This window comes from Tamandua tetradactyla, chromosome 3 (assembly GCF_023851605.1).
Source record: "Tamandua tetradactyla isolate mTamTet1 chromosome 3, mTamTet1.pri, whole genome shotgun sequence".
NCBI classification, from domain to species: domain Eukaryota; kingdom Metazoa; phylum Chordata; class Mammalia; order Pilosa; family Myrmecophagidae; genus Tamandua; species Tamandua tetradactyla.
Window position 1 is genome coordinate 160,238,142 of NC_135329.1, and position 15,420 is coordinate 160,253,561.

The 15,420-nt window shown below is 33.9% G+C and overlaps 1 protein-coding gene across 1 annotated transcript in view; it reads left to right on the plus strand.

Annotated features, from left to right (window-relative positions):
* FAM171B (family with sequence similarity 171 member B) overlaps window positions 1-15,420 on the plus strand; it is an 88,205-nt gene that overhangs the window by 29,094 nt on the left and 43,691 nt on the right. Inside the window, exons 2-3 of the mRNA XM_077154384.1 lie at window positions 9,430-9,663; window positions 14,704-14,796. Coding sequence (XP_077010499.1) covers window positions 9,430-9,663; window positions 14,704-14,796 — 327 coding nt within the window. The remainder of the gene's footprint in view (window positions 1-9,429; window positions 9,664-14,703; window positions 14,797-15,420) is intronic.

Genomic DNA, 15,420 nt, shown 5'->3' on the forward strand with positions numbered 1-15,420 from the left:
AGGTGGCCTGCAGACTGTAGTTTGCCAGTTTCTGATAGAGGAGTATGATTATTGGGTAATAAGGCTGGAAAGGGAAGTGGGAGCTGGTAAAATTTTAGAAGATTTTGAGTGTGGAAATCAATTAATATTCTCTCTTGTAAAACCATTATTGTTATGGCTCTATTACAGGTTTTAAATATGTAAGTCTTTAAATTTGGAACCAAATGTTTTCTGTGACTATTTTAATATATTTGTACAGTCAGACCCAACTATAAATGAAGATTTTCAGTGACTGAATATTTTGTGTGAAAATGGCGAGTGGAAATGAACTGGACCTTCAAATGCCCCCAGAAAAGCTTGATTTGGGTACTAACCACAAGTTTGGCATTTTGGGGATTGTCATCACGATGTCTCCACTGGAATGACCCAAGAAGTCAGATCGTGGAAATTGGGAGACTATACATGGCCCTTTGGGCATCTGAATTCTAAAGTAAATGATAAATCCATATTTTTGGATAGTCATTGTAGTAATTGTTATTTATACTGATTCTAAGTTAATTTCTACATAATCGCTTAGAAGACTGTATTAGGTACTATACAAAGTTCTGTTGCCTGTGTTGCTTTTTTCTTTATGTTAGTAAGGGCAATATTGTTTTTTTTTTCTTTATAGTGGTAATTCTGTGGTATTTTTTCCCCATGATCTCCGCTTAAAGTAAACTTTAAGGCAAGACTGCATCTTATTAACATTTGTATACCTAATATCTTTCTAATGCAGATCTGACCTGAAATAGGTACTCAATAAACATTTGGTGAAAGATTGAATATAGGTGAACATTTCTAATTGTTTCCCACCAACTATTTTATTAAAATATGTTTTTGTGCTCTTCATTTTTTGTTTTATAGTGCTTGTCAGAATGCGTAAATCTCAATGACGTTTTTTGAATTTTTAATTGTTAAAATAACTAATTTTTAAAATTTGACCTGTGACATGTTCATAAAACCTTCTTATAATCATTTAGCTTGATTTTCCTATAAAGAAAAAAAATTGTAATATATTAAATGAAATTATTGCTTGATGCTTGAAAAGTAGTGGACTAGGTTTTTTGCTGGAGAAATCTGAAAATGAGGTGGCATGTTATCCTTTATAAGGAGGATATCAAGTTTTCTTGAAAAGAAATAGGGTAGTAATTTTATCATTCCAGCTCACCTCAAGCTCTAGATGTCATCAAAATAAATATTTAGCAGTACTTTTTTTTAACCTTTTCTGGACTTTGATTTTTGTATCTGTGTCCAAAGCCAAAACCATAGTATAGTGCCAATTCTAATATGCTTGCTCAAAAACATTAGTTTATACCTATTTATTATTCTCTTGAATGTTAGTGTTCCTCACTACTTAACAATGCTTCTAATCATGTGGTAGTTAAATTGTTCCCAGCAACTCAAAGCTTTGTTAATAATGCACATTTTAGTTTTACTTGTTTCTCTCAACATTTAGATTATATGTTATCTAGGGGTACAGTTGAAATCATTTGATATTAAACCATTTTTAAACCAGTGGTGACATATTGAAAAGAAGATTATGTAGGCAAGTTGTAATGATAATAATTAAGTGACAGAGAAAATAATGTTCTTGGGGAAAGCTGGAAAATATAACGAAGAAGAGGAGGCAGATTATGGAGACAAAAGCACCTTTGGTTGAAAATCATATATTTAATCACTATTTTTGCCTGGTCTAAATGTCAAAGTATTTTTGTTGAAGGAGAGAGAACTATTAAGGGATCTGTTATGCGTCTATATTGCTTTTGTCTGCCAGCCTTGTTTTCATGATCAAACTGATGACACCACAGTAGAAGCATCCTGTTTAAGTCATGTCTAGGTAATTCTCTACATTTCTTTTATTTTTAGGAAAGAGTTGCTCATGCCTCTTTAGTTGCTTTGACTTCTCTTGCAACCTTGTTTTTGTAATACTCCTTTTGGTGCTGCTTATGCTAGGACCAGACACAGCAGACCTGGGGATGGGGGAAGGGAGATTTAAAGGCTCAGGGAATGAGCATTTCCTTTTCAGCATTAGTTAGCAGGAAATAGGTAAACAGGAAAATATAATGAAAACCAAATCCCTGGGACTTTTCAACTGGAGATAGTGGGAGTAAAGGAAAGAGAAGCCTGTGTGTGAATACTGGCTTATACCCTTATCAGTTGTGTAATTTTAGCTTCAATTTCCTTCCCTTAAAAACTGGGAAATATCTTGTAGGTTTAAATTAAGATGAAAGTAGATAACTTGTGTAAAGTTTCTAGTTTTGAGCCTGGTGTGTGTGTGTGTGTGTGTGTGTGTCTGTCACACAAATAAGCATATATGTGCGTAAGCAATTTGTGTATATGTGTATGTGCATATAAACATATGAAAGAACACATTCATTATAAAACCCATGTTTTATGATGACAGCAGTCACTAAATTGAGGATTGGGAGATGGACAATTGCAAGGCAAGAGTTAGTTTTCTCCAAGTTGAGCTGAAGAGGATTCGGCTGCTCAGTCCTACATTATGTTTTAACTGTATTAAGCAATCTCATGTATAGATTTAGGGGATCCTGCCAGAGAACGATACTGTGATTTTGATAGCTGAAGATCTGACCTTTGCAAGTCTTTTTTTTTCTAAAGTTGATGTTTATTTTCTCATCAAATTTATTAATGTCATTATTATTCTTGAAAAGAGAAAAAACATCCGTTCTGGATTAGAAAACATTTTAGAAAACATCTTGTGAATCAAACCCAGCTCAAGAATGTCAGAAGGTTTTAGAGTGTCTTATTTTGGCAACTGAATGTTACAGGAATGAAACAGATGGGAAATGCAGAGTTTTTTTTATCTTTTTAATTTTTTTAATAAAACCAATCAACATACAATATGAACATTCTTTTTCTTCATCACATAGTTATATATTCATCATCCTAATAATTTCTTAGAACATTTGCATCAATTCAAAAAAAGAAATAAAAAGAAAACAGAAAAAAATTCATACATACCATACCCCTTATCCCTCTCTTTCATTGATCACTAACATTTCAATCTACTAAATTTATTTTAACATTTGTTCCCCCTTTTATTTATTTTTAATCCATATGTTTTACTCATCTGTCTATAAGATAGATAAAAGGAGCATCAGACACAAGATCTTCACAGTCACGCAGTCACATTGTGAAAGCTATATCATTATACAGTCATCTTCAAGAAACATAAACATGGCAACTGGAATACAGCTCTACATTTTCAGGCAGTTCCCTCCAGCCTCTCCATTACACCTTAACTGAAAAGGTTATATCTATGTAATGCATAAGAATAACCTCCAGGATAACCTCTCGACTCTGTTTGGAATCTCTCAGCCATTGACACTTTATTTTTTCTCATTTCTCTCTTCCCCTTTCAGTCGAGAAGGTTATTCCAATCCCTTGGTGCTGAGTTCCAGCTCATTCTAGGATTTCTGTCCCACGTTGCCAGCAAGGTCCACACCCCTGGGAGTCATGTCCCAGGTAGATAGGGGGAGGGCAGTGAGTTTGCTTGTCTTATTGGCTGAGAGAGAGAGGCCACATCTGAGCAAAGGAAGAGGTTCTCTTGGGAGTGACACTTAGGCCTAGTTTTAAGTAGACTTGACCTATCCTTTGCGGGGTTAAGTTTCATATGAACAGACCCCAAGATTGGGGGCTCAGCCTATTGCTTTGATTGTCCCCATTGCTTGTGGAAATATCAAGAATTCTCCACTTGGGGAAGTTGAATTTCCTCCCTTTCTCGCCATTCCCCCAAGGGGACTTTAAATGCAGAGTTCTTTATGAATTTAATTTAGGGTCTTATTATATAGTAGAATTTGTCAGTAAATCCAAAGAATCAGAATTTCTGAAATTAAGCTCTGTGACAATTGAATCAATAAAAATATTGAGCCACATTCCTGAATATGATGTTGAAGGAGCCATTGTAGATATATATACTTGGTTTGAAAAAAGATTCATTTTCAAATTTTAATAGAAAATTACTTTTAATTATGTCTAGTTTCTTACATATATGGATTATCATATTTTTGTATGTAACGTTATCCTTCTTTCCTTCACCTTCTCTAATGAAAGCTACAGTAGCCTATTAAATAAGATATCATATCTGAAGTTGCACTCTATATAATTTAAGGATTTTTGGAAGTAAGCAATAATTTTTTTTTTTTTTTGGACTGGCTAAAAAAAAAACTGACTCTGGCTACAAGCTATAAAGGGAATTAATAGAAAGGATTATGACATAGCTCACAGATTAGCAGGAAGGGCTACACAACTGAACTTCTGGAAGGTGAAGGACCAGGGAAGTTTTGGGAAACACAGTGAGTAGGAACCAGTAGACTTTAAAAAAAAAATTATTTGGCTCCAGTACTGTTTAGCTTCTAGGTATTGTCATTCATCTTTCAAGGCCTTGACAGAATCTGTCTGGCCATTAATAAACTGTTTTATGCCAATGGCTCAATAAATTATGAAAAGGTTAGGGACTGGGCAGCTGGGGGATTTATTTTGAATTGGGCAGCAGCGACTTGCATATTTATAAAGTTTTGTTTGGTTAGTTTTTGCACTGGATGGACCAATTCATGAACCCCTTATATAGTATACATTGCAATAACCCAAGAGTTATATTTTCCATTTGAATTTGAGGCCATGGTTTGGCATGAGTGTGTGTGTGTGTGTGTGTGTGTGTGTGTGTGTTTGTTTGTGTGTGTGTGTGTGTGGCCAGGGGAAACATTTTTAAGAATTTAGGTTATTGTAATGATTGCAATTATATATTCCATGAATAAATTTTTGTAGTCTAACCCTCATAACTCGTTGTTACATGGAACAAAGAGGCTTTAGAGTCATTCATGGGTAGACCTGAAGGCTGGTATGGCTTCTTAAAATCGATGTGACTTTGAGCAATTTGTATAACCTGAATCCTTATTTCCTCATTGGAAAAATCAAATTCTTATTACAAATTTTACAAAGTTATATTGAGATTTTTGTGATAATCTGTGTACAAGGTTTGGTTCCAGGAACATATATTTTTTTCTCAGCCTTTCTTCGTATTTTCATTTTAAATTATTACAAACATGATTTTATTTATTTTAGAATGAAATAATAGTAATGGGCTGAATTTATATTACTGAAAAATAGTTAAATAGTTAGAGGAGTAGTTGAAGTCAAGACCCAAGAATTGATTGACCTTTTAGTGCCTGAGCCTCCTAAATATGTCTTTTAAAAGTAACGATAGTAGTGACTAATAAATTATTTGACTTCCCACAAGGTTACTTATCGTTAAAAATGCAGAAGTATGGATAAAATTTAATTATCTATATTTTGTTTGGGAATCTCATTTATACATTTACTTTTTTTGTATGCTGTATGGCAGGGTCACATTTCAGTATTTTTCCATGTGAGAATCCCTGTGCAGCACCATTTGTTGAATTTTTGTTTGTTTATTTTTTGGAATGTGCATGGACTGGGACTTAGACCCAGGTGTCCGTCAGGGCAGATGAGAATTCTACCACTGAACTACCCTTGTACGCGCTATACATTAGTTGCCCAGGATATAATCATACCTTTTCTCTCCTTTTCTTAATCAGTTCTTTCTCTTTCCACACTGTGAACTGGGAATAGAGTTGCTTTTAGAGTATAATTAAGCAGTTGTAATGCAATGGTTTAAGGGCACAGGCATGGAGAAGAGACAGTCCCAAGTTTGTGTCCTGTTCCTCCATCTAATGTGGGTTGACAGTAGCTAATTTACAAACTGCGCTCTGTTACCAATATGTAAAATAAAGAAAACAATAGTTTCCCTCTTGATGCACAGTGCCTGGCTCATTAACCCTCAGCACTTGCTATATTTAATTATTATTATATGCAAGAAGAACTATATAAAAATTTTTGTCTGAATATATAGAGATGACTATATAAGGAATACTGGTTGGATAGTGTTTGGATAACATATAACTTCATTTTTAGACTGATGAGGGATCAGAGCTCTTTTCTTATTTGCTGAATCATAGCTTCCAAGGACTGGGCGATTATTACTATGGTTCTTTGTATTGAAAAAGTCTTTGCTGTGGTCCAGAAACAATTTAAAGTCCAGCTTCCTTTAAGTTAGAAAAGACAAGGCAAAAATTTGGTAGCAATATTTGGTGTGCTGTTCTTTTTTTTTTTTTTGTAATATTTTTATTGTAAACAACAAACAGACATTCAAACATTCTTTACATGGTTACAATCAATGGCTCACAATATCATCACATATTGTGTATTCATTACCATGATGTTTTTTTTGAACATTTGCATCTCTCCAGCAAAATAAAGAAAAGACATGCCATAATTCTTACCCCTCCCTCTCATTGACCACTAGTATTTCAGTCTGCTCAGTTTATTTTAACCTTTGTCCCCCTGTTATTTGTATATTTCTTATCCATATTTTTTACTCATCTGTCCATACTGTAGATAAAGGGAGCATCAGTCACAAGGTTTTCACAATCTCACAGTCACACTGCAAAAGCTATATCGTTATATAATCATCTTTAAGAAATATGGCTGCTGGAACAAAGCTTTACAGTTTCAGGTACTTCCCTCTAGCCACTCTAATTCAATGTGCTGTTCTTGATAAAAGTTCTTATTTTGAATAAAAATGGGTTTGTTTATGCATCTGCATAGCAACATAATCATTTCTTTGGAGGTATTTCTTATCTGCTTACTCTGATGCTTGTGAAGTGGTCTCCCATGTGGGTTTTCCTCGTTGAGTTAGATGAAATTATCTAAACCTAGTTAACCAAGCAAAAATCAACAATTAATAATAATTGTTATTATTATTAACAATCACCTCATATGTATAAGGTGACAGGCAGACACTGCAACAAGGAAATTATCTGTGTTATTTCAAAGTAGTTACTATTCTTCTGATTTTACAGATGAGCAAAAAAGGAGAGTAACTTACCCAAGGACACACACTAAGAAAGGGCAAAGATGAACTTTGATTCCAAAATCTGTTCATAGTGGAAGAAAAAGCATTTTTGGCAAAGAGGTTGTGATACATGCTTTACAATGACATTTTTATGGTGGTATAAGTTGCAGCTAGTAATTATCATTAGTAAATGTTATTTTGGGGGAATAGTGCAAAATTAAAATCTATACTGGTGCTCAGTATCCATGAACATATCGTTAAAATCTACACTCAAGGAGTAAAGTGGAGATTTAAGTAGAAGCAACCTTTGCTCCTCATTTTCCTCAATCTATTATGTTGGTATTTTTAAAAATATATTTAATGAATAATGTTCTTTGATGTTTTAGCAAAAGAATTTTGCTTGATATTTTGTGCAGCTGGAGCTAAAAAATACCCCCTGCTTTCTAGACAACAGAAAAAAAGTATCTAGTTATGCACAAATGGGTTTATTTTAGATGACATTTTATTTTAAGAAATTTGACTACCTTGGAATTTGTATTAAATCTGTATAACTTAATAACATTAGAATTAGTGAGAAGACATAAAAATACTTTTTTCCTGAGGAAAAACCTCTGTCTTTCAATTATTCACTGCCATCATTTCTTCTTTTAATTGGTAGGAAAAAGTAGAGTAATAATATCATGTTTTATTAACAGTAAATATTCAAATTTATTCTGTTTGAAGAATAATGAATTTATCGATATATATTTATACTTCTTTTGTTCCATCATCTGTACATATGTATTTCCTAAATTTATCTACAATTTTGTACTGTTTTCAGATGTTTTGTCATGTCTTTATTTTTCATTTTTTTTATTGTGAAAAATAACATACGTACAGAAAAGCAATAAATTTCAAAGCACACTGCAACAGTTAGTTATAGAACAGATTTCAGGGTTTGATATGGGGTACAATTCCACAATTTTAGATTTTTATTTCTAGCTGTTCCAAAATACTGGGGACTAAAAGAAATATCAATATAATGATCCAGCAATCATGCTCATTTGTTAAATCCTATCTTCTCTGTTATAACTCCACCTTCTCCTTTGCACTTTCTCTCAATCTTTAGGGGTATTTGGGCTATGCCCATGCTAGTATTTTTATGTTAGAAAGGGCTTTCAATAATATGGGATGGGGGATGAAACTAGTTGATGTTCTGGAGAAGCTGGCCCCTCTGGGTTTCAGGACTTAACTGACCTAGGAACCCATCTGGAGGTTGTAGGTTTCTGGAAAGTAATCGTAGGCATGGAACCTTTGTAGAATCCCAGATAAAGCCCTATGTGTTTTTTAGGGTTGTCAGGAATGGTTTTGGTTGGGGTTTGACAAGTTATGGTAGTTGGCAATGTCTAGTTGAAACTTGCATGAGAGTAGCCTCCAGGGTAGTCTTTGACTCAATTTGAACGTTCTCAGCCACTGATACCTTATTTGTTACAACTCTTTCCCCTCTTTTGGTCCCGAAGGCATTGTTGATCCCGTGGTGCTGGGGCCAGGCTCTCCCCGGGAGTCATATCCAACGTTGTCAGGGAGACTTGAAGCCCTTGATGTCGTGTCCCATGTAGTGGGGAGGGTAATGATTTCACATGCAGAGTTGAGCTTAGAGAGAGAGAGAGGCTACATCTGAGCAACAGAAGAGGTTCTCTGGAAGTAACTCTTAGACATAACTCTAGGCAGATTTAGCTTCTTCGCTACATAAATAAGCGTCTTAAGAGCAAGCCTCAAGATCAAGGGCTTAGCCTTTTGACTTGGACTCCCTAATGTTAAACACAGTATCGGGTTTCTCCAATGGTAAAGCTTAATGGTTCCATATTTTTTCCTCCCATCCCTCAAGGAATTTTGCCAATACTTTTTAATAATCTGCTCAACATACTCTGGTATGTATCCGGGCATTTCATTAAGCAATACAGAATTATAAGCCCTCATTCCCATTCTGGGCTCCCTGTGGCTGGGTTGTTTAAATGATCAGTCCAAACAGGTTGGGTTAGTTTATGTACTACAGAAAATTTAGTTCTGGACAAAATAAAGTTCTCTTCATTTGGTCTCATAGAGTAGGTGAAGTTCTAAAATACAGATAATGTCTTCCTTACCCCTCTGTTCTGATTTACTTTGGTCCCAACCTGATTGGCTCTGTTCTTACCTCTAATTGAAGCCTGATCACTTTTGCAGTTTCTTTAGCAGTTGTTGTATATGGCAATACTGACCTTTAGAACTGCAGAACTCCTACTCTGCACATAGTTACCCAAAGTTCCAGGGAGATACCAGGTTATACATATATAGTACAGCCTCTCAAAATCTAGGAATAACTCTTACTGCTCCAGACTAAATGTGACCGCTGTAGGCACTTAAAGTCTAGGTCCCAATTTTCTTATAAGTATTATCTAAATGAGACCATACAGTATTTCTCATGTCTTTTAAAATATAGTGGCATATGTATTCTAAGATCTTACATGCTGAAATTTGTGATTTTCTTTTTCTTCCAGTATCTGTATTTATGCTGAAAGTCCAGGTGAACGACATCATCAGTCATCAGTACCTGAGTCAAGCTGTTGTAGAAGTGTTTGTCAACTACAAGAAGACAAATTCCACAGTAACTAAAAATAATGGAGTAGTGTTCATAAATGTACCCTATAAACTAGGGCTCAGCTTAACCGTTATTGCTTACAAAGATGGCTACGTGTTGACGCCACTGCCTTGGAAGACTGGAAGAATGCCCAGTAAGCACTTGATGTTTTCCCTTCACTAAATAAAAATGAGTTTTTCCTCTGTTTTGGAAATCTCCTATTCTGGTAGACTGAACATGAGAATGCCAGTGTGAAGTCAATTTAAGGAGATCAGAAGGGAGTGCCAGTTTGAAGAAAACCATGAAGGCATTTTTCCTTCTAATGAGGATTGAAGGAATCCTGAGTAAGAGCTCTGGTGTTGTGTAAAGCTTGTCTCCAGGTGGCAGTGAGGGAATTGGTAGACTCAAAAGACAAGTAAGCTGCAGAGTAAAGTTGGGTGAAGTGGGGCCAGATGATGACATTCTTAAAAGATAATACAGAGTTTGGATTCATGAGCTAAACAATAAGGCAGTTACTGTAGTTTCTTAAGTATATTGTGGGTAAGTTGTTTGGGAATGGGATTTACTCAGCAGTATATGATGAATAGACCAAAAGTAGGGCCCAAGTGGATTCAGGAATTCCAGCTAGGAAGCTGCTAACAGTGCTCCCAGCGTATAGTAATAAGAGCCTGATAAAAAGAGGAACTGAAAAGATAAAAAAGGGTATAAAAGACATTCTGAAGAAAGAATTGGTCACACTTAGTGTGACTAATTGGATATTGGGGAGGTAGACCATGTAAGAGACCAGAATGCAAGTGTGACTGATTAGGAGGATAATGTCTTAAGTCATCTTTTTTTTTATTGTGGTTGCTTTTTGTTCTTAGAATTTAGATATTTTTATTTGGTTTTATATTGGCAACATATGAGTTATTGAAACATTATTTAAATTTGGAATGAGTAAGAAAGTAAAAAATGAAATAAGATTCGTGTGAACAAAACTTTAATAAAATCCTAAATAGAAAATCTATTAATATGGATATGTTTCAGATGAAATCATGATCTTAAATGCTTTAATTTTTTAAAAGAAAGAGAAATTAAACACAATTATACATTCATCAAAAATTAGAACTATGAAAAGAACACGTAAAATAGGGAAAAGGAAATAATAAAGATTGGAGTAGATTGGTATAAATTAGAAAATATAATGAAGAGTCAGTTGACAAAAAGGCTAATTTTTTGAAATAAAAAGTAAACGATGTACATTGGCTAATCTAAACAATAAAAATGAGATAAATAAAAGAATATAAGAAAAAGAAAAATGTACAAGGCTTTTAAAAATTAAAATGCTCTAGGATGGCAATAATCTTGAAAATTCTAATGAAATGAACAATTTTCTCATGCTACACGACCATATTGATTTCAGATGAAGTAGACCTATAACCATGGATAAAATGTTTTAGGTATAAATAACCTGACTCAAAAGTTATTTTTAAAAGTTCCGAAATCATTTTCTGAATCTAGCATAGCCTTGATTCCAAGATTTATCAGAAGTAATGGAAAAATAATGTCCTTGTATGTTTTCTCTTTCCTACACATACACACACAAGTGCTCACAATCATGTTTCTCTATAGATCAATGTTACCTATAACCCTAATTGCAAAAATCCTAAACTGAAGAGTGAAAAGAATTTCATCATTATTTAAATATAGCATTCTGTCAAGATCAAGTAGACTTTTTCTTCTTTGCAGAATTGTAAAGGTGTTTTACTATCCATCAAAGTCTGATACTTATGTATATCATATTAGTAGAACAAATTAGAATTATTACCACATCACATGGTAATATTAATAGTTGTCCAAAATGCAAAATTCACCATCCATGCCAATTTAAAAAAAAAAAGAAATACCTCCTTAACAACTAGGACCACTAAGGTATTTCCTTGAATAAGGAAAGTATCTCAAGATCATACTTAACCATAAAATATCATAGGTGATCCTATTAAAATAAGAAACTAAACACAGATGCCCATTATTATTTTTCAATGTGGTAGAGTTAACAGAAAATGATATTAATGGACAAAAAAGAAAGGAAAGAATCAAAACCATTATTATATTGCAATATAATCATATCCCTGGAAAACTACAAAGATTCAATCATAAAACTCATAAAATTAAATGAATTTCAAAAGTTATTGACTACAAAATCAGCATTAGAACAAATCAGCACATGTTCTTAGATGCAGCAATAATAACCAGTTAAGAAAAGAATGAAAAGGAGTCCCTCTCATAACAACAAAATATACAGGAAACCTACAAAAAATAATGAGACAACTATATCCAAGGAGAAAATAAAACTATTCAAAGTTCCTCACAGCCCTAAGAAAACAAACAAAACCCCTCAATAATGGAAAAGCATATTTCTTCTTAGGAAACCTGAATATTGTAAAGATTTCAATTCTAACTAAATTAATTTATAGATTTAATGTAATGTTTTTAATTTGCCAAAATGACCCTTGAAGAAAAAAAAATATGTAGAAATACCTGAGAATCTTTTTTTAAAAATATTTTTTTAAAAAAGATTTACCAAGGACAATTTGTCATTCTGGACAATTAAAATATTATATAGCTACAAAATTGAAACTGTATGACAATGAAAAATACCATAGAAGACAGATTTGAATATATTTTTTAGAAAACACTCTTTGCACATTAAAAACAAAAGCCAACTACAAGATAGGAAAAATAATAAGGGTTGATATTCTTAATATGCAAAGAATTCATAGAAATCAGTAAGAAAACAGCAACCCCCTATTTAAAGTAAATGGACAAAATCATGGCCTAGCAGTTTTCAAAACAGGAAATACAAGTGATTAGTAAACATTGCCAGAATGGTTTTTCTCCTGGTAATCTGAAGATCTGTACACTAAAGAAATGTGTATTTCTTACATTTTTCACTTTAGAAAATTTCTTATAAATGATTACACTCAATATTGACAAAACAAAATGACATCAACATTCTCACACACTGTTGGTGGGAGTATAAATTGGCAAATTCATCTGTATAAATTTCCTAGCTGCTAAAACAAATACCATTTAATGGATTGGCGTAAACAACTGGAATTTGCTGGGTCACAGTTTTGAGGCTAGAAGTCCAAGATGGGGGTGTTAGCATGGCATTGCTTTTTCCCAAAGATGGTGATATTCTGGGGCTGGTTGCTGGTGATCCTTGGTCCTTGGCTTTTCTGTCAGATGACAATGCACATGACAGTGTCTTCTCCTTTCTCTTTTGGGTTCCATTGGTTTCTCACTTCTGCCTCTTCCTGTGGCTTCTCTTTACCTGTCCAGTTTCCTTTGCTTATCAGGACGTCACCCATATTGGGTTAAGGCCCACCCTCACTCTGTTTGGGCATACTTAACTAATCACATCTTCGAATGGTCATGTATACAAATGGGTTTCCATCCACAGCACCAGGGATTGGGATCTGAACATACCTTCTGTGGGGAGAAAATTCAATCCCAACATTATCTGAATGACAATTTTGAAATATATATGTAAAAAGTCTTCAAAATGTTCCTAACTTTTGAGTTAGTATTCCACTATGAGAAATCTGTTCTAGAGACCAAAATATAAATAAGTGGGCAGATATTCATGCACAAGGATATTGATTCAAATATTGTTTTTGTAATAATAGTGAAAATGGGAACAATCTAAATATGCAGTATTAGTGAAATGAGATATGAAATGTTAAAATCCTTGTTATGAAAAGTTTTTGAGTGAGAAATGCTTAGATATTAAGTGAAAATATTTTGAATATATTATCATATTTCCTATTTAAAAAAATCACAGGAAAATCTAGGAAGAGCTATGCTAAGTTATTAATTTTGGTTGTCTCTATGGTGGAATTGTGATGATCATCATTTTATTTTATTTTTTTCTGTATTCCTCCACATTTACAGAGCAAATATATTCCTTTTTGTTTTGTGTGACATGAAATCGGAAAGTGAGTTTTAATGAGGCTCAGAACTTAAATTGCCTTAAGAAAACAGTCAGCGCTGCATCTTTAAGCTGTGACTGGGAAAGTATCCAAATATGGCGCGATGTTCTACTTATAGTCATCTCATGGTCCAAGCTACTACCACACCACATTAATCAGTCTAAATTTTAATGTATTCTGAAATTGAAATTATACTTTCATTTGAGAGTTCTCTTTTCCTGTGGTAGGGAAACAAGTGTTTTTCATTGTACTTCTATACCCACATCATTGTGCATTTTGAGTTTTACCCTAGTTCCTCCATATTTTCTTTACAATTATTTGAAGTAACTGAAAATATCAAAAGTATTTCCATGCGAATATGCCTTATCTTCTAAGAGAGTTGGAGATATGCTATTTCTATTAATTTTAAGTACTTGCATAGCATAGTGGAGAGATATCAGGTGAGAAATCATGCTCAAAACTTATTTTTCTTTTGCATGGTTGATAAGTTTATTTGATCTGTTCTTCCAATAAAATGATATTTGCTAGTCTTAGCTTCTTGCTCTCAGTCTTGACATAATTTAGTCCATCCTTCAGATGATCCGCACTTACTCATTCCACTAGTTAACTTGGGTGCCTTCCCTGGTAAGCAGGCTCAGCCCCATTCTCTCTGTGCTAAAGCGTTGCCCGTGCATCACTTTGTATGTTAAAGCATTTCCTCTACCAACTCAGAGTCTGTTTGGCAAACCACAGCACGTGAAGAAGAGCCGTGCACTCTTATATGGAAAGGTAAAAATGAAAACTGGGCACAGTTTTTATCTTAGAAAAACTTGAAAGCATGTAGCCAGGAAAAAACAATTTTAAAATCATAAGTAAATAACGAACAACTATTATATAGAGAAGATAGCAGAGGGCTATTCAACCTTTTAACTTGACCATATATATCTGTGGTTAGTTATGTTCTGCGATTGAAGGCCTTAGGACAAACTACTGTATGAAATGGAAAAGATTAGCAAAATAAAATAGCGATACCTAGTGTTTTCTTCTCACGTTATTGAGATTGTCCTTTTTCGTCCATCATATTTTACAGTCATTCTTTATTTATTTTGAATTGCTTCTCCCATCACATACTTTGTTTTTTTTTTGCCACTTTTAAGGACCTGTTGGAACAGAACTGTATTTGTCCTAGTTTTTTTATTGCCACATTTAATAAAATGTTCTAATTGTGCTATGTTTCACAGTATATTCATCAGTTACACTTTCACTGTTCCCGCAAAGCCAAGCAAATATATGGCTATTTGAAGACACTGTTTTAATTACTGGAAAATTAGCTGGTAAGTACACTTCTTAGCTGGTTATAAGCACTTAGTGATTATAATTTAACTGTACTTCTTCACTAATGAATCCATTTTTATTATAGCTTGGGAAAAATCTGAGTTGATCAGGGATGTTTAGTAGTGACTATAAGTTGATCTAAGCTGATTTTTATTTCACAAGAAAATTTTGGCATGGCGTTTTGTTTTTCTTTTGTAGGAGGAATCATTCTCTCCTTTACTATTTTAGCCACTGAAATAGGAATGTTTGACGTTTGGAAATAATTGGAAAACAATTCTGTCCTTTCCAAGTCACATCTCTTCTTCCTCCCTTCAGGGCTTTAGTGGTTAGTGGAATTGGGAAAAGGGCTGCACATGTGTCGCTGACACCTTCGAGGCTTTCTCATTTGTAGGTCACTTTCTTTCCTACCTCGGGCAGGAGGTCTTATTACATATCATATAAAACCTCCATAAGTGACTGTTTTTGTTTGCCGTTCTTTGTTTTAAATTGGGGAATTACATTTAGAACTAAACCATCAATAAGAAAGACTGGTAAAGGCAGAAATTCATCAAAATAGGGTCCAGTAAAAAAGTCATGTTAAAAGATTTGTTTGTGAAAATTCTTTTCATTTTCAGAAGTAACCT